Source organism: Salvelinus alpinus, chromosome 1, assembly GCF_045679555.1.
Source record: "Salvelinus alpinus chromosome 1, SLU_Salpinus.1, whole genome shotgun sequence".
NCBI classification, from domain to species: Eukaryota; Metazoa; Chordata; class Actinopteri; order Salmoniformes; family Salmonidae; genus Salvelinus; species Salvelinus alpinus.
The window spans coordinates 33,522,603-33,548,377 of NC_092086.1; the positions used below are offsets into that span (position 1 = coordinate 33,522,603).

The following is a 25,775-nucleotide window of genomic DNA, read 5'->3' on the forward strand; positions in this document are numbered from 1 at the left end:
TCTTACATCTCCACCACACCTTCATTTCTTACATCTCCACCACACCTTCATTTCTTACACCTCGACCACACCTTCATTCCTTACATCTCCACCACACCTTCATTTCTTACATCTCCACCACACCTTCATTTCTTACACCTCCACACCTTCATTCCTTACATCTCCACCACACCTTAATTTCTTACATCTCCACCACACCTTCATTTCTTACATCTCCACCACACCTTCATTTCTTACACCTCCACCACACCTTCATTTCTTACATCTCCACCACACCTTCATTTCTTACACCTCCACCACAACTTCATTTCTTACACCTCCACCACACCTTCATTTCTTACATCTCCACCACACCTTCATTTCTTACACCTCCACCACACCTTCATTTCTTACATCTCCACCACACCTTCATTTCTTACACCTCCACCACACCTTCATTTCTTACACCTCCACCACACCTTCATTTCTTACATCTCCACCCTGAACAAATTGCAGGTGCTAATCTCATTCAATTCAAGGTCAGAATAAGCATAGAGAAAAAAGTGCATACAAAGGGAATTACTTTCCATTTACATGCGCTTAACTTGGTTCGGAATCGGCCCCCAACAGCGCAAAAACAAACACCAATTTGTAAACCCTAATGAAAGCAGCTCCAGGCAGCCCCTTATTGCCATTTCACACTGTCTTTTTGTCTGATTATCCGAACAGAATCTTGGTCCAGATGCATGGGCCAGTCGTGCAGTCATGCACAGATTGTGATTGGGGTGGTCAGGCCGATGCCCCTGCATGCCACTGGGAGAACAGTGTCCCATGTCTGACCGTACTCCACAGCTGCCAGGGTGGCACAATAGACCCTCTCTCTCAATTTTCCCGAGGTTAACAACAAAACTGATACATTGTACCCATTCCGTATGTAATTTGATGACCGGGAAATAGTTTGTCCTGCGTCTCTTTCTTTACAACAGCGTAACTTCCTGGAAATATAACCATTGTGTGTGTGTGTGCGCGCGCGAGAGCAAGAGGATAGCGATGACACGGCGTGCTTCCGACTCATCACACGCATTGCCGTTTCCTCCCTACACGCTCCATAGGGCAATATTCCTACTACCCTTGTTTCTTTAGTCACGCGGACTCCATATCACACCCACATCCGCCCAACCACTGGGTACAGATGTCAGTTCAACGTTAAGTTTTTATTTACGTTTGGATGAGTTGTCCACTAACGTGAATTCAACAAAAATGTGACTATGTCATCAGGATTTTAGTTAAACGTTGTGTGAAAAAAAATCCAATCTGTCTTCCACGTTAAAACAGATTTTTAGGGGTTGAAATGAAGTGGAAACAACGTTGGCTCAACCAATGTGTGCCCAGTGGGCACCCATGTCATGATGAATAGTTTCCACAAGGCTACAACAAGTTAAAAGGAAACGAGTCAAGGTTCAAGTTCATTATAAAACGTTTTAATAAATAAAACTGAGGTAGTGTCATTGGAATGGTTTGTTTCACAGTTTTGGTTATCAGTGTCGATACAATTCATTTTGGTTCGTATGGAAGAAAGGTTCCACAGTTTAACCAACTAACGTACAATTCCAAATTAACAAAATATACATGTGAATGTAACACACGGGTAGAACATTCAGAACATTTAATGGAACAATGTATGTAATAGGTCAAATGTTTGGATTACTGGGACCCACAACAGTGATTAATAGCAAATATTTGGTCTAGTATTTTCAGCACCATGGCGCACGTGTAGGCTATAAAAGTCCGTATAACCAGCACTATTCAGTCGGTTTAGGCGTGTGCCGTGTATTGTATTCAGTCCTTTTCGACCTGGCCCAGCCCTAGAAAGTATTAGACCAAACAATGTTTTTCCGTCTCCCTCTTTTGGCGCACAGCCAGCGGGGAAAGTCACAGTGGGAGAACAGGAACTCTTTTACGGTAACGATCAGTCACCTCTCACAAAACAAGCTCCAAGTTTCGGAGAAATCTCCACTGAGCCCGGGACAGCCCCGTTTCCAACTTCAGAGACCACAGCATTTTATAGTGTCTGAACGCATATGCGGCCTCCTCTCTCTCTACCCGGCTCATAACCGGATAGTGTTGCCCATGGCGCATTCCTCCTGCTCGGTCACAAAATTGTATTTATGAACCCAAATCAAAGCAAACTCTTCATTGTCCCTTCAAAACGCTGCAATGACTCTTAAAATGGACACCGATGAGGCCAAGGAGTCCCCACTGACACGGTAGCAGTTCACAGAGCTCCGTATGACGTTATTTCTCCCTTGCTCCATTTTCGCTTTCTTGCAGGGGAGGAAGTCGGGCTCCGCGGCCACCTTGCCCCGTCTCTTCCTGGCGTTACCGTCAGGCCTCGACGGGCCCCGGTTCTCCTTGTCTTCCCTACTTGCTGTTACACTGCAGTGTAGCGGGTGTGAGCTCGTTTCGTCCTCGGAGGATGAGGCACTCTCCTGGGGCTGGGGGGTCACGGGTAGTCCAGACAGAGTCGAGGAAACCTCCCTCTCCAAAGGGTCTCCAGTTGTTTCCTCCATCGGCGACTCTTGCTGGACCGGCTCTGCTGCTGTCGTGGTTTCACAACTGGCCTGCGATGCGTGGTAGATATCCCGGGCGGACTGCATTACGAGCGTGAGCAGCAGACTCCGGTGGAGACGGTGTCCCCCGCGCTGGGCGCGCGAGCTGTATAGTTTGCCTAGAGCGTGGACCATAATCCTCTTGGCCTCAGCGCTGACCTCCATGTTGTTGCTTATTATTGATCTTAAGACGTTTAAAGACTCGTTAATTTGATTGCCACAACTTTGGACCTTCCTTTACCGTTAGGGCCTAGTTTCTCCAAACTTCACACACACACAGACATGAACGTGTCTGTACAACCCGCTTTATTAGAACTTCGCTGACGTCAGTGGCTCGCTGTCATCTGAGAGGTGTAAATTCTTCCATGAGCTCCTCCTATGCCAAAAGCTCCACAAGAGCTGCGGATAACGTGTAGTAGCCTCCTACACTATATTTAGACTACTATTTATGACTCGACACATGTGTAGGTTGTGTTAGGCTGTGTTTATTTGTACCACATTTGTTTGCATATTTGTGTAATTTGAACAACCGAATATGAATGCAAATCTGACTACTGTCAACAGGTCATACACTGTATACTAGGCTAATGAAAAAACAGAAACTGAGAAACCAATTAAATTCATAAAATATCGGTGACATTTAGTTGTTGCATTGTCTTACTATCACTAGGCTAATTGTGTGTGTGTGTGTGTGTGTGTGTGTGTGTGTGTGTGTGTGTGTGTGTGTGTGTGTGTGTGTGTGTGTGTGTGTGTGTGTGTGTGTGTGTGTGTGTGTGTGTGTGTGTGTGTGTGTGTGTGTTTGGCATCTATTATTAAGTTGAAGGGAATTGCATTTAGTTTTCTTGTGTAAGTGGACTGCTGCTTTCTTGAACATGTCTCTCTTGCAAAATAGATTAGCCTATAGGCTAATTAAAGGTTAAATAAAACATTTGCATTTGAGACTGTTCCAATTTTTTTAATGAATCCTTTGAACAAACATGATATGGCTAAAAGGCTAACAGCCATGCCTCAATAGCCTTATATTTAGCTACTGGTATCAGGTCAAGACCACCAAAACCATTATATAATGATTTTCTTCTGGGAAAAGCTGTGTTGATAAATGACTCTTGACTCTTCATGTTGTTCTTGCTTCACATTACTATAACATTAGTCCCACGGGGGCTGTTTTTCAGAGGGGTTATCAACAGATGCCCATATAAAGTACATCCGACGGGTAACCGAGGCGCGTGCGCTGCAGTGGAAAACCCGTGACGCGTCTAGGAGACCCTTGCTTCCATTGGCCATATAAAGTGCGAACCATTAGGGATTGCGTCAGAACACATCTCCTTATTTGGTGTTGTCAAGACTGTGCGCTCTGCTTCCCTGAGCCCAAATATGGGCATCGGGAGCGCGCTTAATCCAGTGGCGGCGCGTTTGGGGTCAACTCACTCATCTATTTTGGGATGCACATCTGGCAGCAAAGATGCCGCTGGAAATCTGACATTGATGAAAGGCGCAAGCAAGCCATGGTGCTCAGTTCTAATCAAACTATCAGTCAACTGTCTCTGGATTGGCAAAGAAAACTTTCTCCCTCAGCAAGCTTTCATTAATTTCACAACTTGTTCTCAACTGGCCTACCTGGTTAAATAAAGGTACATTTTGTATTTTTTTTTGCATTACTTTTACATGGTTTCTTCAAGACCTAATACTTTATATTCCATGAAAGGTAAACCAAACACTATGTGAAATATAATGGTGCAGTTTCATATATGTTCATCCATGACAATGACAGACCTATGCCTTGTTCTATTAATACAGAAAGACAGGTTCAGATTGTTTTATTGTAATTTAGAGACTTTCTTTTGTATTCCATCAATCGAAAAATCACACCTCTAGTATTTCCTGTCCTATCCTCCATCTGGACTCTTTGGTTCAATATGTCCCTGTCCAATATAAGTTGTGTGCATCATTTCTAAGTCAAGGTCCAAATGGAACCAAGAAGCATTCATTTGATGAGCTGTGATTTGATTCACTTACTATGCATTCCCTTGCCCACATTCCATTTGGTGCTCTCACTTTAAAATTGCCCATCTTCATTATTGCCAAAATCCCCACAAAAGTGAACAGACCTTTGATAATGTCTAATTACAGCAGGTAGCAAACCTATAATTTACAAGTCAATCTTGTCAGTGGTACAAATATTCAGAAAAAAAGGAGCAAGGCCACAAATAATTTGTTACAAACCTTTTATTAAGATAGTTTTTTTTAATCCATGTTGACATTTATCTTAATGATTTTTCTTTACAGTAGTTAATGTGCAATTACCTTGAATAATATTGGGTCACAGTTAAGGGGTTTCACAAAGTTATTGGCACTTGGAAAACAATGAGAACAGAATGAGCACTGGCGCTACAGGGTCACAGAGGGCAAGGAGCAGGGGCAGAGACATTGGGGACGCTACTGCACTGGTTTCAATAAGCGGTTTGTGGGTATATACCTCATGCTGAGAGTGCACGACTAACAATCCAACTTCTTTAGTGCCTCTATGTATAATATACAGTATATCTATACATATATTCATATTTATATATGTATATGTGAAAAAAGGTCCTTCTCCAAGCCTATATACGCCTTTGTTTGTCCATCCTCTTGAGATGTGTGTGTTGGGGGAGGAGGGACATCTACCTGTAGGGATGTAGGATGAATCAGCTTGAACTGTCCTGTCTCACACAAACAAACATTCCTTTCTGTTCCTTTAGTCTTGTGCTTGAGAGCTGAGAGAAGTAACCCTCTCCAAAACACAAAACTGAACTTTGATCACTTAGTAACCAACTCAGTCATTGACTATGGTCTGTGGGGGAAATACTGTCATCTGGTGGTGGCTCCAGGCAGTGCACTGGTCTGCAGTACCACATGTGAACAGCAGGTGGTGAACAAAGAGTGGATCTGACAGTGTCCATAATATCATGGGATCTGTTCAGCAGGGTGAAATCAGAGCCTGGTGTACAGGTTCAATAACAGGTGCAACGTTTGTAATTCAGACCTCTATAGCTCCACACACCCACTACTACCCACCCACCTCCCCAAAAATCATTCCCCCCAATAGACAAGAGACAGTACAGTGCCCTAGTCTTCCCATCACCCCCCCCTGGAAGAACCTCTCATGGAACCCTCATCACAAACAATGAAAAAAATATACAGTTCTCTGTCTAGCTCTCGGTGCTCTGTCTAGCTCTCGGTGCTCTGTCTAGCTCTCGGTGCTCTGTCTAGCTCTCGGTGCTCTGTCTAGCTCTCGGTGCTCTGTCTAGCTCTCGGTGCTCTGTCTAGCTCTCGGTGCTCTGTCTAGCTCTCGGTGCTCTGTCTAGCTCTCGGTGCTCTGTCTAGCTCTCGGTGCTCTGTCTAGCTCTCGTACAGTTATCTTTCTTTCCTTTTCAATTTCTTCTTCAGCAAGAAGTTGGTAAATCATTCACCACCTTCAATTAGTAGCATTTCTTTAAGGTCTTTACAGTACACGTTTCTTTAAAGAAAAAATAAAACATAAGCAATACAAGAAAAAAAAAGAAAAAACATTTTAAAAATTAATATTTTTTTCTGTACAACATTCTGATGGACAGACAGTCTGCAGCCACGACACCTCTTCCCTAAACATGACCCCACCTCCCTCCCTTCAGTCACACCAACTCAGTAGCACATTAGGCCAGTACTTTAAGACCAAAGCAACCATCATCCTCCTATGACCTGTAGGCCAAATGCATGCTGGGAGCTCACACATACACCAGTCTCCATGACGTCTCGACAACACGCGAGACCAAGTAAAAAAAATAACAAAAAATATATAAAAAACGGTCCTCTTTCATCGCTTCCACACTTTTACACAATCACCCTACATAGGAAAACGCTAGACGAGCGTAGAAAGAAAATCAGCTCAACGGTCCCAATATTTACAACAGGAGTCATCCCAGTGCATCCCACATCCACAGATCTGAGACGCAGGCTATGTTCCAATACTCTCTAAATGCACCCTTCCTTTAGTCCCTTCCCTGAAGTACTTACATCAAGGAAAGGGGGGAAGGATGCAGCTTAAAAATATTTGAACAAGGCCATGCCTTTGCATGACCCTTGGGTTGATTCTCCACACAACCCATCAAAACCCCTTATCAAAGGTGCAGGAAACATGGGTTCACCCCATATAAAAAGGTGCTTCACATCCCCTTTAACATGTCCACTTTGGATTTACCAAGCGTGAGAGAGAGTTAAACAACAGTAATCGGGACAGAAATACTATGCATAGAGTGGACCTGCTTCTCAGCCGTATGGATAAAAGTGAATTGTGTCCTCTCTATACCTCACTTTTCTATCTGAAGGTGTCTCACATCTTTTGGATTGCAAAGGTGTATGGAAGATGGTGTAGGTCATTGTTCACAAAGACAAGTGTCCCAGCAGAGAGTCTTAAACCAATCCAAAACACTACCAGGTGGAGGACATACACACACGTAAAAGCACACTCACTGCACATCCACCTAAAGCGCACTCACACACATCAATCGCACAGGAACAAATATACTTTTCAGTCACATTCGAGGAATGAACACAAATGCTTGCTCTCGCACATATATGAGACTGTTTAAAACATATCAACATACTCCACCGGAATGCCAATCCCCCTGACCTCACCCCATCTCTCTTTGGGACACGTGTGTGTGTGTTACAACTCTGTCTCAAGCTGAACGACCTGCCACCTTTTAAAGCCCATTCTACTCCCTCCTCCCAACATCAACATAAGCAGGACCCACCCCTGCATATCCATGTCGATTAAAAAAGGCACATTCCATTATTCCAAATGTTTTCCGGTCCTTGAATCACCACCTCATGATGTGTAATGATGTCAGTAGTCTGCTTCGGAGCACGTCACTAACCAACAGAGGGGCTAGCTAGCTAGCACAATAGTTGCAGCAGTCAACCAGTTGATTCAAGCTGTGCATTTTTAGCCGTGATTTTCGAGTAAGCAGTATAGCTAGCATAGTAACGTTGCTAGCTCGCTAGCAAGCATAACATAGTCAGTCATCGTTGTCAACAGCCACATAGGTAGGCTTCCTTGACAATTTCCATAGAGAAAAAGGACAAGAATAAGATAAGCTATATTGGATTGCCGCAGGTAGAAAGTGCCCAGTTCTGTCTTAAAAACAGATATTTTTCAGTTCAATAGTTTGTCAAAACAAAAAACTCAAAAGGCCCTACGTTAAGACTTTTCTGACCACTTGATCAATACCATATTTTTATGCAAAAATAGCACTTTTATTTATTTGCTTTTAAATCTTATTTTTCGGAGCAGGACTTTCTTTGCAAAAACAGCTGTTCAAAATACAATAAAACAACAGAGATTTAAAACCAATCCCTCTCTTTCTCTCTGTACACACCCACGGTTGTATAAATACATATTCAAAAAAATATGACCGTCTTTTTCTGTTCCCCTTGGATTTCTTTACAATTATGGTACAACCTGTAGTCCTCATCTCTGGATCCATGTTACAAACAGAGAAAGGAGCTGTGATCATAACAGCTACAAGAGAGACAGTACATTAAAACCGAGGGCATAATCCTTTTGTTCTGGTCACAGAAGGGTGTGGGGTTGGAGGACTGGTGGGGTAGGGGTCTTTCTATCGCTCCCTCTCTCCCCTTTTCTCTCATTCTAGAAAGAAACTACAGTCTCTCTCATATCCATAGAGTAGTTATCTTTCTGTCAGTTTGTTTTTCCTCAAGAGGTTGGGATACAATCGTTCAGACTGACATTGTGCAATGTTGCTGACATCTACATTCAAAACCAGGGGAATGTGTTTTGATATGGAGAGGCAGGAATTTGGTTAAAAAAACTAAAAATGTAAATAAATAAAAATACTGCAACCCCACAAACCCATCACCCTTTCTCTACCCCCATACTAATATACAGCAGAAACCATATTAGAAGTTACGATTGCTTGGACTTTCGCTTTCAAAATTAAAGCATAACTTCCTGGTTAACATCCTGGTAACAACCCCTGTTTCCCCTAGCAACGTTTCAGAGTCACATATCGGAGGATCAAAAGGCCAAAGGGTCAGGGGGATGGGCCACACCACCAGAGGAGAAGAAAGAGGGGAGTACAGGGAAATATAGGTATTCATCATCATCATCATCGTCTTCTAAACACTTCTGTACTCCACCTCCCCATCTAAAACAAAGTGCCTCCGTCGCTGCCCACTCCCTGCAGCGACTCGCCGGACGAGCCGCCTGTCTCGGCACCCTCCAGGGAGTTGGGTTCAAAGCCTGGCTCCGCCCCTAGGGCGTCGGCCTCCATCTTGGCGTCAGGGAGGAAGGCGGAGTACGCGTCGCCCTCGGCCATGAGCAGCTTCAGCTTGGGAATCCAGCTCTTGCGGACGACGCGGCGGGCGTTGGTGCACATGTCCGCCGCGATGGCGTTCATCTCGCTCTCCTTGAAGCTCGTGGCGAAGTTCTGGCTGTAGACTGATGGAGGAGAGAGAGAGAGAGAGAGGGGAGGAAGGAATGAGGGAGGGAGGGAAGGAGGGGAATAGAGAGAATAAGAGAGAAAAGAGGAAAAGACCAGAGAGTTATGATTGATGAGTCCAATCATAAATCAGCCGTCCATTTGTAATAACAAAAAGGCACTTGTGTTTAAGTGAAACACTCACATTTGACTGCGTGCAACACTCTGTTGTCCAGGGGCTTGCGGCTGGGGTCGTTAGTGGAGGAGCGGATTCCTGTTCCACAGCTGTTAGCCAGAGTATTCCTGACAGGGAGAGAGTATAATGATACCTTTATAAACATACAGACATCCATCAACTGTCTGTATGTTGGTCCCGTGTGGCTCAGTTGGTAGAGCATGGCGCTTGCAACGCCAGGGTTGTGGGTTCATTCCCCACGGGGGGACCAGGATGAATATGTATGAACTTTCCAATTTGTAAGTCGCTCTGGATAAGAGCGTCTGCTAAATGACTTAAATGTAAATGTAAACTGTTAACACACACACTGGCAGGCAGGCACACACGACACGTCAGACGTATAAACACACACACACACACACACGTATAAACATACACATCAGACGTATAAACACACACACTTGTCAGACGTATAAACACACACACACGTCAGACGAATAAACACACACACACGTCAGACGAATAAACACACACAGACACGTCAGATGTGTGAGAGAGAGAGAGACACACTAACCTGTCGAAGAAGGCAGCCAGCAGCCTCCTGAGCAACACCTTGTGTCTGGTCCCTGCACTCACATGACAGTTCATCAGCTGGGCTCGAGATATGAACACACATGTACCTGCAGACACACACACGCACAGACATTAGTGAGAATCAACAAAAACAAACACAGAACAGTGTTACGATGGACTACTCCAGACACTACCCCTACTGAATTTATACACACACAAGCCTGGATATACCCCCCATACACACCGTCCGTAAAACACACACACAATATGAAAGAAGAACACACACACTGAAACATAGACACAAACACACACATCCTGGGACTGACTCGGCATAATAAACAAACAAGCAGCAGGCCAAACAAATGGGAATACTTGACTGTAGTCCACATGTAGACTGACAGTACACTCTAGGACAAGGTGGCAGTGGAACGTAACATAGACATGCTCCCAGAGAGGCCTTGACGTGGCTAATATTAACCACACTGACACATGCCTCATCTCTTATATACAGTTATCTCACAGTGTACTGCAGAACCAGGCCACGTCCCATTTCACTAGTCATGTAAGGACCACTCTCAGTGTACTGCAGAACCAGGCCACGTCCCATTTCACTAGTCATGTAAGGACCACTCTCAGTGTACTGCAGAACCAGGCCACGTCCCATTTCACTAGTCATGTAAGGACCACTCTCAGTGTACTGCAGAACCAGGCCACGTCCCATTTCACTAGTCATGTAAGGACCACTCTCAGTGTACTGCAGAACCAGGCCACGTCCCATTTCACTAGTCATGTAAGGACCACTCTCAGTGTACTGCAGAACCAGGCCACGTCCCATTTCACTAGTCATGTAAGGACCACTCTCAGTGTACTGCAGAACCAGGCCACGTCCCATTTCACTAGTTATGTAAGGACCACTCTCAGTGTACTGCAGAACCAGGCCACGTCCCATTTCACTAGTCATGTAAGGACCACTCTCAGTGTACTGCAGAACCAGGCCACGTCCCATTTCACTAGTCATGTAAGGACCACTCTCAGTGTACTGCAGAACCAGGCCACGTCCCATTTCACTAGTTATGTAAGGACAACTACTACAGTAGACTATACAGTGTGTGTATAGTATACACTAAGAGTACCAAACATTATGAACACCTTCTGAATATGGAGTTGCAACCCCCCTTTTGCCCTCAGAACAGCCTCAATTAGTCGGGGCATGGACTCTACAAGAGGTCAAAAGTGTTCCACAGGTATGGTGGCCCATGTTGACTCCAATGCTTCTCACAGTTGAGTCACGTTGGATGGTGGACCATTCTCGATAGAGACAGGAAACTGTTGAGCATGAAAAACCCAGCAGCGTTGCAGTTCTTGACACAAACCAGTGTGCCTGGCACCTACTACCATACCCTGTTCAAAGGCACTTAAATATTTTGTCTTGCTCATTCACGCTCTGAATGGCACACAATCTATGTCTCAAGGCTTAAAAATACTTGTTTAACCCATATCCACCCCTTCATCTACACTGATTGAAGTGGATTTAACAAGTGACATCAATAAGAGATCATAGCTTTCACCTGGTCAGCCTGTCATGGAAAGAGCAGGTGTTCTTAATGTTTTGTACACTCAGGGTATAAGTTGTGTACTATCTTCAGTTGAACACTCTGTTGTTGAAGAGAAAATGCAAACTAGTGTATTCAAGGTTAAAAAAGGCTTCAATTTTAAAATTTCAGACTTGATTCGCCTTAACGAAAAATCTATCAACCCCTACAACATGTCCATTCATTATAATCCTCATAATAATTCACATTTCCTGTTGCTGCAGGATTAGTTTCCTGCTGTTCAAATTAAGATAGCACATCTTTAACAAGGCCACATTCCACTTCGGTCCCTAGACCCTTCTCTGACCGTTCTCCTACTCCAGTTCTGAAATGACAGAATGGATCCACACACACTGACCTGAGACAAGCTCAAGTTTCTCTGCGGGGTCCCCCTCCTCGTATAGTTTGGGGTGGCAGCGGTTGCCTATCTGTGTGATGAGCTCAGCGGGGAGAGACGACAGGTCCTGGCGACCCCGCATACGACCCCGGGTCTCTGAGTGGTCTGGCAGGGCCTCCACACGCTCACCAGCTACCAGAAGGAGAAAGACATGTGTTAGATCTGACCTTTATATATATATATACACACACACACACACACACACACACACACACACACACACACACACACACACACACACACACACACACACACACACACACACACACACACACACACACACACACACACACACACACACACACACACGTCGGTACCTGCGGCGCCCACGTTGAGCATGCTGTACATGGTATACATGTTACAGATCTGCCTGTACTGCTCCTCCGTCTGCTCCTCCGTCACCTCCTCCTCTTCCTCCTCGTCATGGTAACTGATAGGCGAGTCACTGGTGTAGGCGCTCATCGTGCCCGGGCTGGCGCCCTCCGATGCCACGTTGCCCATGGAGACCACACTCCCGTTGGACCCGCTGCCGTGACCCCCGACCCCTGATCCTATCCCCGCCCCGCTGGCGCCCATCCCCATGGCCATTGCCAGCGCCCCTGAGCTCTGGATGGCACTCCCTCGCACGGACTCCTGGGAAAAGCGGGCGGCCTTCCTGGACCCACCTCCACCTGAGCCCCCTCCACCCCCGTCTCGGCTGCTGCTGCCCTCCCACAAGCGCTTGGCCACAGGGGTGCACACCACCGAATAGGGCGAGGCTTCTGATTGGTTGCCCTGCTGCTCTGTCTTCACCCGCGACACGAGGGGGAGGGGGGTAAGGCAGGAGGCGGGGCGACTGCCAGTCCCCGCGGCAACGGTTTGAGTGACGGGGCTCTGGGGTTCGGAGGTCGGAGCCTCCTCGGCCTGCAGGCCCTGGGAGTCACAGCTGGGCGAGGAAACCTGGAGGAGGAATATGGAGAGAATACATTTATCAATAGTTTATTATGGAAATATAAATATACTGTATATGCAAATACTTGCAATGATTGTGATAAGTGGTTGTTTACACATCTCAGTTGAGTGTACTGTCGCTCTGGAAACGCCTGGTAGAATTCTGCTAAATGTATCAGAGTTTCTGAACATGTGGTGCCGGACACTTGATCAGCAACATTTTCATTTACCGGACATTTGAGAAATTTACCGGACACATTTGGTGCATAGCGTGATTAGGCTGTCCATCCACGGTGCTCAGAATGACAGCCTAATCACATTTAGAATATGGTCATTCATATTAACAGAACATGCAAGTCGAGGATGCAACGATGTGCGGTCCTTCTGATGTGCACTTCAAACACATTTACTTTTCCTCAGCCAACAAGATGAGTAACCCACAGCAAAATCACTAGCCTATGTCAATCTACTATAGTAGAAATGTTTAGGCTGCCTATTCTATTGGTCAGCTTGTTGAGAATAAATAGACTATTCCAAACAGACTCTGGGACAGTTGTGGGCCGATAGAGCGAATGCAGTAGAAGCCAAGGTAAGTTGCTAGCTAGCATTAAACTTATCTTATAAAAAACAATCAATCAATCATAATCACTAGTTAACTACACATGGTTGAAGATATTACTAGTTTATCTAGCGTGTCCTGCGTTGCATATAATCGATGCGGTGCGTATCGTTGCTCCAATGTGTACCTAACCATAAACATCAATGCTCTTCTTAAAATCAATACACAGAAGTATACATTTTTAAACCTGCATATTTAGCTAAAAGAAATCCAGGTTAGCAGGCAATATTAACCAGGTGAAATTGTGTCACCTCTCTTGTGTTCATTGCACGCAGAGTCAGTGTATATGCAACAGTTTGGGCCGCCTAATTTGCCAGAATTTTACGTAATTATGACATAACATTGAAGGTTGTGCAATGTAACAGCAATATTTAGACTTAGGGATGCCACCCGTTAGATAAATACGGAACGGTTCCGTATTTCACTGAAAGAATAAATGTTTTGTTTTCTAGATGATAGTTTCCGGATTCGACCATATTAATGACCTAAGGCTCGGATTTCTGTGTGTTATTATGTTATAACTAAGTCTATGATTTGATAGAGCAGTCTGACTGAGCGGTGGTAGGCAGCAGCAGGCTCGTAAGCATTCATTCAAACAGCACTTTCCTGCGTTTTGCCAGAAGCTCTTCGCTGTGCTTCAAGCCTATCAACTCCCAAGATTAGGCTGGTGTAACCAATGTGAAATTAGGCTGGTGTAACCAATGTGAAATAGCTAGCTAGTTAGCGGGGTGCGCGCTAATAGCGTTTCAAACGTCACTCGCTCTGAGCCTTCTAGTAGTTGTTCCCCCTTGCTCTGCATGGGTAACGCTGCTTCGAGGGTGGCTGTTGTCGTTGTGTTCCTGGTTCGAGCCCAGGTAGGAGCGAGGAGAGGGATGGAAGCTATACTGTTACACTGGCAATACTAAAGTGCCTATAAGAACATCCAATAGTCAAAGGTCAATGAAATACAAATGGTATAGAGAGAAATAGTCCTATAATTCCTATAATAACTACAACCTAAAACTTCTTACCTGGGAATATTGAAGACTCATTTTAAAAGGAACCACCAGCTTTCATATGTTCTCATGTTCTGAGCAAGGAACTTAAACGTTAGCTTTCTTACATGGCACATATTGCACTTTTACTTTCTTCTCCAACACTTTGTTTTTGCAATATTTAAACCAAATTGAACATGTTTCATTATTTATTTGAGGCTAAATTGGCTTTATTGATGTATTATATTAAGTTAAAATAAGTGTTCTTTCAGTATTGTTGTAATTGTCATTATTACAAATAAATAAAAATAAAAATCGTCCGAATAATCGGTATCGGCTTTTTTTGGTCCTCCAATAATCGGTATCGGCGTTGAAAAATCATAATCGGTTGACCTCTAATCAAAAGGGCACTACACATGCGAGCGGTTTCATGTAACAGATGAAAATATCAGTTATAAATTTAGAACGAGAGGAGATCTAATAGGCTACTTTGAAGCAACGTAAGACATGCCTCAATGTGTATTAAAACGTTAAGGTTTCAAACAATTAAGTATATGTTTTCAAAATGCATACTGCCTCCAGCTCATTGCAAAGTGGTGTGTGACGCACTGATGAAGCCTGCCTTCTGTTGCCGTTTGATGCAGATGCAGCGTTCAAAGCAACTGGGAAATCTCTGACTTCTTTACGTTCAAGACAACTGGGAACTGGCGAAAAAACAAGCTCTGACTGGGAAAAAAGTTTTGAACAGTCATCCAACTCAGGAAATCAGGCCTCTTTCCAGAGCTCCGACGTAATAATTTGACCTCGTATTTTAAGATACTGTACATACAAAGATACTGTACACACGTACCAATTTACTTCTACTAAATTATGCAGATTACCCAATAGACCGATAAGCATGACCAGTCAAATGTATTTCCATTGACCGGTATTTCCATCAATAAATAGGCTAAAAAGCATTATTTCACAATGAGATTGTCTCTTCTCCCTAGCAGTTGGCTGACACAAATGTTATTTATCTGCATTTTTTTTTCCCCCCGACAAAAGCAAGCTGTTACAGGCTAACAGAAACCCTGGAATGTATGTGTGTATTATTCTAAGACCTCTGAATAAAGAGCACAGCATAACGACACAACCTGTGGTCACTGTGTGTGATTGTGTTGCAGGACAAGCCTCCCCTTTGAAGGAGGCCTTCTATCCACCTCAACCTTAAAGGAAAACTCCACCCAAAAACAATACTTTGGTCAAATGTTTTGCAGCCGGTATCGGCAGGGTCGCCTAGTGGTTAGAGCGTTGGGCTAGTAACCGAGAGGTTGCAAGTTCAAATCCCCGAGCTGACAAGGTAAAAATCTGTCGTTCTGCCCCTGAACAAGGCAGTTAACCCACTGTTCCTAGGCCGTCATTGAAAATAAGAATTTGTTCTTAACTGACTTGCCTAGTTAAATAAAGGTAGATAACATAATGCAAAATGCATCAAAGTCTGTATTTCTGTATTTTGAAAGTTATATATCTTGAAAACTTGATTGCTGACATGCAAAACATTTTTGGACTATATCAACAATGGACTAATGAAACAAATACCAAAATATCGTTTTTGGGTGGAGTTTTCCTTTAAATATGCTTGGGTTGTTAAAAAGGCTATATAAAACCCATGTATTATTACCTTGAGGAAGAACTCTGTGCCCTTCTCCATGATCTGCTGGATCTGCAGGAAGCCTGCGGTGTACATGAGGAGGAACTGGTCTCCCACTGTCATGCTGAGGCGGCCTGTGTAGCAGAAGGCCAGGATCTGCTGGAAGCTCTGGGGCTGGACGGCCGGGGGGAGCTCCACCACTGTGGGGGTCTTGGAGCCGCTGCCTCCCCCAGTGCTGAACAGGTCCCGGAAGTAAGAGCTGCTAGCCGCAAGCACGGCACGGTGAGCCTGGAGGAGGAGGGAGGAGTAAGAAGATTCTATAGAGTTATGAGTAATATAAGGAATGTTTCCTTTGTTTGAATGATACATTTATTTTAAAACTGGGTGGTTGATCTTTTGGGAGGTGCAAAATGTCATGATTCTGATCACTCAGATTCTGATTCAGTGATTAGATTTTCTGTTATTTTTCTAACATCAAATAATGTTGACCAATAATGGCAAGTCATGAAGGGCAACGGGATAATAAACTCATAAAACCGCCGGGATAGACTGATAAGATAAATAATTGGTCTTGCACATCAGAACACTAAAAAACTAAATGTACATTATAGTACACAATCTACGCAATTCACACAGTAATATCCCACCTTGAAGGCGTGTCCCTTGACGACCACGGAGACATCGCAGTAGAGCCCCTGGAGACGCTGCTCGTTCAGACACTCCAGGACGTTGTTGCCAAAGTTAGGAATCGCCATCTGAAGGGTCTGGGCCATGGTGCGCTACGCACACCACCACAGGGTCTGGAGGGAGAGATATCAGCAACATATTTTAAAAGAGCCAATTCAATCAGTTACCAATCTTCTGCATGAGGCTGACCCGTTTGTCCCCAACCTAATGAAGCAACAAACAGTAATGCCCTCTACTTAACCTATATCATGGATTCCAACACCATTGGTAACTACATTGAACAAAAATATGTAAAGTGTTGGTCCCATGTTTCATGAGCTGAAATAAAAAAAATCCCAGAAATGTTCCATACTTACAAAAAGCGTATTTCTCTCAAATGTTGTGCATACTTTTTATATGTCTCTTTTAGTGAGCATTTCTCCTTTGCCAAGATAATCCATTCACCTGACAGGTGTGGCATATCAAGAAGCTGATTTAACAGCATGACCATTACACAGTTGCACCTTATGCTGGGGACAATAAAAGGCCATTTAAAATGTGCTGTTTTGTCACACAACACAATGCCACAGATGTCTCAAGTTTGGATGGAGTGGGCAATTGGCATGTTGAATGCAGGAATGTCCACCAGAGCTGTTGCCAGATAATTGTTCATTTCTCTACCATAAGCGGTATGGTAGAGAAATTAGAATTCAGAGAATTTAGCAGTACGTCCAACCAGCCTTACAACCACAGACCACGTGTAACCACGCCAGCCCAGGACCTCCACATCTGGTTTCTTTACCTGCAGGATTGTCTGAGACCAGCCACCCGGACAGCTGATGAAACTGAGGTGTGTAATAAAGCCATTTTGTGGGGAAAAACTGATTGGCTGGGCCTGGCTCCCCAGTGGGTGGGCCAATGCCCTCCAAGGCCCACCCATGGTTGCACCCCTGCCCAGTCATGTGAAATCACTAGAATAGGGCCTAATTTATTTATTTCAATTGACTGATTTCCTTATATAAACTGTAACTCAGTAAAATCCTATCAGCTCAACTCTGACCTGAACACTAGCGGACAGCACCCTCCAATGGACTAAACATGTTTAGTGATGATACCCATTTGGAAGCACCTGAAGTGAACCTAACGCTTTCATTTGTCATTCAGACAAAGTAAACCATTTCACAGTGTTTTGAGCAGAAAGGAGACCCTTAAAATACTATTTGAAAAAGCCTACTTATCCATATGTAGCAAATGTCAATTCCCACACACACACACACACACACACACACACACACACACACACACACACACACACACACACACACACACACACACACACACACACACACACACACACACACACACACACACACACACACACACACACCTTATTCTGAAAAGTGAAAGCATATCACTTCTATCTGCTATTTATATAGGCCTAAAACTGTCTCAAACCAACTCAGATGTTATTTGATTGTAAAATGTGTGTTTACATCTGTGTAAATATCCTACTCCTACAGTACTACAGTCTGGGTTTGAATTGCCCATAACCTATTCTCTCAAACATACAACAACCTAAACCTGCAGCCCTCTAATATTTGATAGGCCGATGCTCAAAAGACAACAGAAGGTCTGTCATTCCTCTCGACAACATCATATAGAATGGCGTGTGTGGATGAAGAGGAGGAGACAAAGACAATGAGCCACTCTGGACTATTAAGATGCACCCTTAAAAGGTTCAGTGTAAGCGCCTCCTCTCCCCTCCCACTATCTCTGAAGCTCAGCACAGACATCCACCTCAGCTAACCCCATAACAACCATAAAACCGCACAGACATCCACCTCAGCTAACCCCATAACAACCATAAAACAGCACAGACATCCACCTCAGCTAACCCCATAACAACCATAAAACAGCACAGACATCCACCTCAGCTAACCCCATAACAACCATAAACAGCACAGACATCAACCTCAGCTAACCCCATAACAACCATAAAACAGCACAGACATCCACCTCAGCTAACCCCATAACAACCATAAACAGCACAGACATCAACCTCAGCTAACCCCATAACAACCATAAACAGCACAGACATCCACCTCAGCAAACCCCATAACAACCATAAACAGCACAGACATCCACCTCAGCTAACCCCATAACAACCATAAACAGCACAGACATCCACCTCAGCTAACCCCATAACAACCATAAACAGCACAGACAACAGAGAAGCAGTACTGTCACATCAACGTGTTATCATCTATGAATCAGTACCCAAAACAGAATTCCAGCTATCAGCTTGTAAGCACTGTCACATATAGCGGTTCCACTGCATGGTGCTGGCTTCACCAGCGTTGTTGGGGGTTTGATTCCTGCACGGGCAGCGGGCCACCCATACTGAATGTGTCACTGTCAACTAGTCACTTTTCATAAAAGCATCTGATTCGCTAACTGATGCTATAGGCTAGAGGTCGACCGATTAATCGGAATGGCTGATTAATTAGGGCCGATTTCAAGTTTTCATAACAATCGGAAATCTGTAAAAAAAATAAAAAAAATACACCTTTATTTAACTAGGCAAGTCAGTTAAGAACACATTCTTATGTTCAATGATGCCTAGGAACAGTGGGTTAACTGCCTTGTTCAGTGGCAGAACGACAGATTTTTACCTTGTCAGCTCAGGGATTCAATCTTGCAACCTTACGGTTAACTAGTCCAATGCTCTAACCACCTGCCTCACGAGGAGCCCGCCTGTTACGCGAATGCAGTAAGAAGCCAAGGTAAGTTGCTAGCTAGCATTAAACATCTTATAAAAAACAATCAATCAATCATAATCACTAGTTAACTACACATGGTTGACGATATTACTAGTTTATCTAGCATGTCCTGCGTTGCATATAATCGTTGGACTGTCGTTGCTCCAACGTGTACCTAACCATAAACATCAATGCCTTTCTTAAAATCAATACAGAAGTAAATATTTTTACACCTGCATATTTAGCTAAAGGAAATCCAGGTTAGCAGGCAATATTAACCAGGTGAAATTGTGTCACTTCTCTTGTGTTCATTGCACGCAGAGTCAGGGTATATGCAAAAGTTTGGGCCGCCTGGCTCGTTGCGAACTAATTTGCCAGAATTTTACGTAATTATGACAAAACATTGAAGGTTGTGCAATGTAACAGGAATATTTAGACTTATGGATGCCACCCGTTAGATAAATACAGAACGGTTCCGTATTTCACTGAAAGAATACATGTTTTGTTTTTGAGATGATAGTTTCCGGATTCGACCATATTAATGACCTAAGGCTCGTATTTCTGTGTGCTATTATGTTATAATTAAGTCTATGATTTGATAGAGCAGTCTGACTGAGTGATAGTGGGCACCAGCATGCTCATAAGCATTCATTCAAACAGCACTTTCGTGCGTTTTGCCAGCAGCTCTGCTGTTTATGAATTCAAGCCTATCAACTCCCGAGATTAGGCTGGTGTAACCAATGTGAAATGGCTAGCTAGTTAGCGGGGTGCGCGCTAATAGCGTTTCAAACGTCACTCGCTCTGAGACTTGGAGTAGTTGTTCCCCTTGCTCTGCATGGGTAACGCTGCTTCGAGGGTGGCTGTTATCGATGTGTTCCTGGTTCGAGCCCAGGTAGCGGCGAGGAGAGGGGTGGAAGCTATACTGTTACACTGGCAATACTAAAGTGCCTATAAGAACATCCAACAGTCAAAGGTATATGAAATACAAATCATATAGAGAGAAATAGTCCTATAATTCCTATAATAACTACAACCTAAAACTTCTTACCTGGAAATATTGAAGACTCATGTTAAAGGGAACCACCAGCTTTCATATGTTCTCATGTTCTGAGCAAGGAACTTAAACGTTAGCTTTCTTACATGGCACATATTGCACTTTTACTTTCTTCTCCAACACTTTGTTTTTGCATTATTTAAACCAAATTGAACATGTTTCATTATTTATTTGAGGCTAAATTGGTTTTATTGATGTATTATATTCAGTTAAAATAAGTGTTCTTTCAGTATTGTTGTAATTGTCATTATTACAAATAAATAAAAAATATATAAATAAATAAAAATAAAAATTGTCAGATTAATCGGTATCGGCTTTTTTTGGTCCTCCAATAATCGGTATCGGCGTTGGAAACTCATAATCGGTCGACCTCTAGTATAGGCTATTATTGCATCCATTACACATGCATGTTCTAGCATGCATCTATGCACCTACACACGCAGTCAACCGCTTATAGACTACACACACACAAAAGCTGCCATTGACGGGGTGGATACTATGTGGCAGCATTAACAGACAGACAGTTAGAATCTTCTCACCTAGTGAAACACTAGATTCACAAGAAGTCTGACTAACATATTAAAGGTGAAGTAAGCAGCCCAACATAAGCCTTGTTTTGGGATCCAGCCAGCCACACTGGTAAAATAAACACTGTCTTTGTCTCCATCCCTCTCTCTCATGCACTCTCGCAAAAACACAGATGCGCACACACACACACCAACGCAAACAAACACACACACATTCACACACACACTAAACAATACTGCCTGTTTACAGTTTGGCAGGACACACACACAGAATAGAATAAAGCTTGGGTGTGTTTGCGGAGTTTGCATTGAGAGAGCGACCAAGGAGGGTAGGAGAGGGGCCTGAACAAGGGCTGTGCCCAGCAAAGGGGTCATGTCAGGCACAGCAGCCAGGTTAGAGGGCAGAGGAGAAGTTCAGTTCACCCACTGCCTCACATCTCATACCGGGTAGTGGAGTCAGTCACAAAACTAGGTCACACAGTGTCAACATAAGAGCCAGTCTTTTCACAGGAGCCTCAAGAATGTTTTGCCAGCATTTAAAATGCAGACACAGCTTATGTGATGTTGTGATGGACCAAGGACCAACATATTTGTGATCTTATAGAAAGTACAAATATTTTCCAGTTTATCCACACTCCTAGACTATAGTCTGAAAACACCAACTGCTAAATTAATTTAGATTGCCTTATAGATTATTAGAGAGGGTTACATGGGTGGTGGCCAGCAGCATACCACCCTGCATCCCACTGTTGGCTTGCCTCTGAGGCAAAGCAAGGTCCTGGTCAGTCCCTGGATGGGAGTAGGGGGCACTACTGCCTCTGGTCGAAGGAGATCCCAATGCCCCAGGGCAGTGATTGGGGACATTGCCCTGTGTAGGGTGACATTTTTCAGATAGGACGTTAAGCAGGTGTCCTGACTCTCTGTGGTCACTAAAGATCCCATGGTACTTATTGTAAGAGTATGGGTGTTATGTTAACCCCGGTGTCCTGGATACATTTCCAAACTGGTCCTAATCATCACCAGCTTTCAATTGGCACATTCATCCCCCATCCTCTCCCCTTTAACAATATCCAGGTCGTTGCTTTAAATTAGAACGTGTTCAGTAAATTTACCTGGTAAAATAAGGGTAAACAAAATAAGGTGCTGGCACAACTATTTTATAGGCATTTCCTGGTTTCAAAACCCATGTCTACTGTAAGGACATAGCTTGCCTACACACAATACAACTATCAATTCAATGTTTTTTTCTTCTTCTTGGGCTACTGACCATCATTGAAATACATTGTTCAATTGATATAGGCATGCTCAAATTGATAACATCGAAAACTGTTCCCGAACCACATTCATTAAATACCAATTAAATTAAACAGTTCAAAGCAAACCTCTTAAGTGATAGCTAGCTGATACTAGTTACAAATTGTATCTCCCGTGAGTTGCGTTTTGACCAGGATGCAAGATCAAACCGCGGCGATAGCTGTCTGTGTACGGAGGTGACCGCCGCGCCGTGTGCCAGTCTGCCCGCTCGGAGTGCTCCACTGGCACGGGCCGGGGGGCGACAGAGAATGGCAGTGAATGCAGAAACACGCGATCCAGGAGCGCCACGGCGTTTGCCAGCTGTCAAAAAAGTATACGGATATAATAACGAACTTTAATCAGTTTGAAAAGGTCCACATCTTTCGCTTTTAGTCCCGTCTTTCATTGCAATATACGCATCCCATCCGCAGGCCTGTGAATCTGGTGCCTGTCAGGACTAGCTAAGCTAGCTAAACTAGCAAGCTAACATAGCACTGCTAAAATATTTTGGGTTCGCCCCAGCGCACCATCCACCTCATGCACTCAGACAACCGCACAGTATCCGCTGCTTCCGCGATTACCCACGAAATAAAAACAACCGATTGTCACAAACTGTATCGACGAGGTTGACAGTTGTCCCACGGTGTCAACTATCGATTCCAAATCGTATTTATTTAAATATTTTTGGGATGGGGAAATGACTCCCACTGCTATACTCCATTTTACCGACATCAACAGGTCATCTCAGGACACGCAGCAGCTGAGGGCGAGCCAGACCGAACCAGTGCGGCACAGAACAGGGGGGTTCCAAGTCGGTAGACAAGACCTCTATTTAACCACTTCTCACCAATGTGATAGATGGCCAAAATATTTGTGTCTGAAACTTACAATTATTTTAATCGTTTAGCTCACGTAAACTCTTACAATTGACGGTACATAAAAATATTTGATCGTGCACTGTAAAAAGTTTTCGTTCATATGCCGAGGACAAAGTAGCCACAAAGGCATGTGGGGCTCGGAAGTCGCAAGCCGATGAGGTGTTTAAAGTTTGTGATGGTGCCATCCTCTTACCAACCCATCCCCCATCGCACACATTTCCCAAAACAATAGTTTACCCCCACGAAACATTCCGAACCCATCTGATATCTGTCCCAAACCGCGGTGCCAACTAGGGACACCGGTCTAGCACCGGCGTCATCGCCCACCGCCCCTGCATCCTCGTACGACCCCAACAGACATCCTCATTCTCTAGCAGATACTCACCCCCTAGCTGGGAAACTGATGCAACGCGTTTCAATGGAGGATTCGATAGCCCTCTCCCCGCACTCTCTTGCTACAGGCAGCCATTCGTTGTGAGCAACGGCGAGACGCCGATCGCAGAGCTATCGAGGGCGGAACAGTGTCCCAGGGGATTGCGGAGCTCGGAGTCACCGATCGCGCAGAACAGAAAGACAAGCATGACGCGCTCATCATTCAATCGCATGATCGTCTCAAGCACAGCCTCAATTTGGGGAGACCTATCCCACGGCGTGATGTGTTTGCGCATTGGCACAGCAGCGTGCAGAATCCGCCTCTCTCCCTTCTTCTCCCTGTGCTGTGTGTGAGATAGAATGGGAAAGTAAGCTGTGTGTGTGCGTGCGTGCGCGTGTGTCTAGACTACATTCATTTAGGTGAACCCAGTGCGTGCAAAGAATAAATAATCATGCCTGTAAATAACGGGGAATCAAATAAAAACATATTTTGCTTAGAGAGAGATGGAGCCCTGTGTTCTACCATTGCATGGCTGAGTTGGACCTGCTTTATAGCCTATGTAGGCTATTTCATGGGGAATATATCAAAAATGTTGGTGGGAGGGTGTTCTTTGTATCGTTCATCCCCAATAGTTGTATTGGCAGTCAATCATATTCAGGCTACCTACACTTTAAAAAGGTCACTGGCTAACTCATTAATGAAAATGAGTAGTGAATACTCAAACATCTCCAACTGTCAGTAAAACTCAAATCATAAAAGTGGTGCTAAATCAGATGTCAATAAGATTTCATATCATTTCATGTTTTTGAGTACTGTTAACAAATATTAACTTACTGAGTAAATAACTTTCTTTATTTGTGTTAACTTTTTAAGTTAATCTTACTTGATTCTATTATGTTTTACATCTTTACTTAAATGATAAGAGGCAGTCTGCCCTCTTTTAAGGTCCTAACTACTGAATAGTGTCTATTCCAGATGCCTAGGAGTCAAAATAAGAATACTGTTGAAAAAAGAAATACATGTCTTTACTTACAATAACAAAGTAGTTGTCAGACACGTTGATATTTTAGTAAAAACACTTGATTTATCTGTGTTGTGCTGATATAGAACTATGACGTTTTTGCAAGTTATGTTTTTTGTTGTAGAATTTAGGATACTTTTACACAATGTTGTACGCATGTTTGAAGAAAGAAAAGTATAGTAATGAAGGTAAATAATTAAGTAGAAGGGACCCTACATGTTTATGTTCAGTACAACAAATAATGTTCAAGTAACTTCAATCGTTATATTTCAGAATACATAATACAATTTAGTGTTAAAAAGTTAATAGAACACAAAGTATTAAGTATTTAGAACTTAAAAAGATAACAATATGGTTGGTGATGTCACTTTATTACTTTAAGTCTTGAACACTGTAATACTTTGGGTTACTAGAATGGTTCTAGGCAATAGGTTTCCTCAAAAAAATGTAGTTAGCTGAACTATTGACTTTTTACAGTGTGGGACATATGCTTCAGCCTATACCAGCATTTCCCAAACGTGGTCCTCGGGACCCCAAGGGGTGCACGTTTTGGTTTTTGCTCAAACACTACACAGCTGATGCAAATGATCAAAGCTCGATGATTTGTTGATTATTGGAATCAGTTGTGTAGTGCTAGGGCAAAAACCAAAACATGCACCCCTTGGGGTCCCGAGGACCACGTTTGGGAAACCCTGGCCTATACTGTTACCTGCCATCTCCCCCAACATGATCAATAGAGCACTACAGACCTTATACAATGTAAATGCTTTTACTAATATGGAATCCGTATGAAGGGTATAATGTAAAAAATGATTCACAGCACCAGATATATCTCAGAGTGAGTTTGCCTCCATTTTCGCATGCAGGCCTATGTATTTTCAGGCCTATATTAACATACAGCTCCAAAACGCATTTATATATGCATTCATACATGTTTGTATGTCTGCACACACATATATATATATTCATCATTATGTTCATGCATACATATTTTCATACACATATATGAGCATGGAAGCACACCCTGCAGATAGGCCTACAGTCATCATACATAAACTCAGCAAAAAAATAAACGTCCTCTCACTGTCAACTGTGTTTATTTTCAGCAAACTTAACATGTGTAAATACTTGTATGAACATAACAAGATTCAACAACTGAGACATAAACTGAACAAGTTCCACAGACATGTGACTAACAGAAATGGAATAATGTGTCCCTGAACAAAGGGGGGGTCAAAATCAAAAGTAACAGTCAGTATCTGGTG

General features: G+C 43.6%; 2 protein-coding genes across 3 annotated transcripts; both read right to left on the reverse strand.

The window, feature by feature from the left end:
- Positions 1-1,438: 1,438 nt before the first annotated feature.
- ier2a (immediate early response 2a) lies at positions 1,439-3,222 on the reverse strand. Its single transcript, XM_071397685.1, has one exon. It carries the CDS (start codon positions 2,751-2,753, stop codon positions 2,184-2,186), a length of 570 nt encoding a protein of 189 aa, XP_071253786.1. The 5' UTR covers positions 2,754-3,222; the 3' UTR covers positions 1,439-2,183.
- Positions 3,223-4,798: 1,576 nt separating this feature from the next.
- Positions 4,799-23,787, reverse strand: nacc1a (nucleus accumbens associated 1, BEN and BTB (POZ) domain containing a). Of its 2 annotated transcripts, none has more exons than XM_071397699.1 (8): positions 23,502-23,787; positions 16,587-16,739; positions 15,970-16,227; positions 12,101-12,722; positions 11,745-11,915; positions 9,796-9,901; positions 9,252-9,349; positions 4,799-9,066 (listed from the first exon to the last, which is right to left on the reverse strand). In XM_071397699.1, exons 2-8 carry the CDS (start codon positions 16,710-16,712, stop codon positions 8,774-8,776), a joined length of 1,674 nt encoding a protein of 557 aa, XP_071253800.1. In that variant the 5' UTR covers positions 16,713-16,739; positions 23,502-23,787; the 3' UTR covers positions 4,799-8,773. The 2 variants fall into 2 exon arrangements, with proteins under 2 accessions (XP_071253800.1, XP_071253807.1); XM_071397706.1 differs by lacking the exon at positions 23,502-23,787 and adding an exon at positions 22,328-23,095.
- Positions 23,788-25,775: the final 1,988 nt, after the last annotated feature.

What these genes read in the sequence shown, in the direction of transcription:
- nacc1a (XM_071397699.1), bottom strand. Translation starts at nt 16,712, where the DNA reads ATGGCCCAGACCCTTCAGATGGCGATTCCTAACTTTGGCAACAACGTC. An exon ending in TCAAGGGACACGCCTTCAAG is followed by an intron (nt 16,228 to 16,586) that starts GTGGGATATTAC and finishes CTCCTCCTCCAG; the next exon opens with GCTCACCGTGCCGTGCTTGC. An exon ending in CTGGCTGCCTTCTTCGACAG is followed by an intron (nt 9,350 to 9,795) that starts GTTAGTGTGTCT and finishes TCTCCCTGTCAG; the next exon opens with GAATACTCTGGCTAACAGCT.
- ier2a (XM_071397685.1), bottom strand. Translation starts at nt 2,753, where the DNA reads ATGGAGGTCAGCGCTGAGGCCAAGAGGATTATGGTCCACGCTCTAGGC.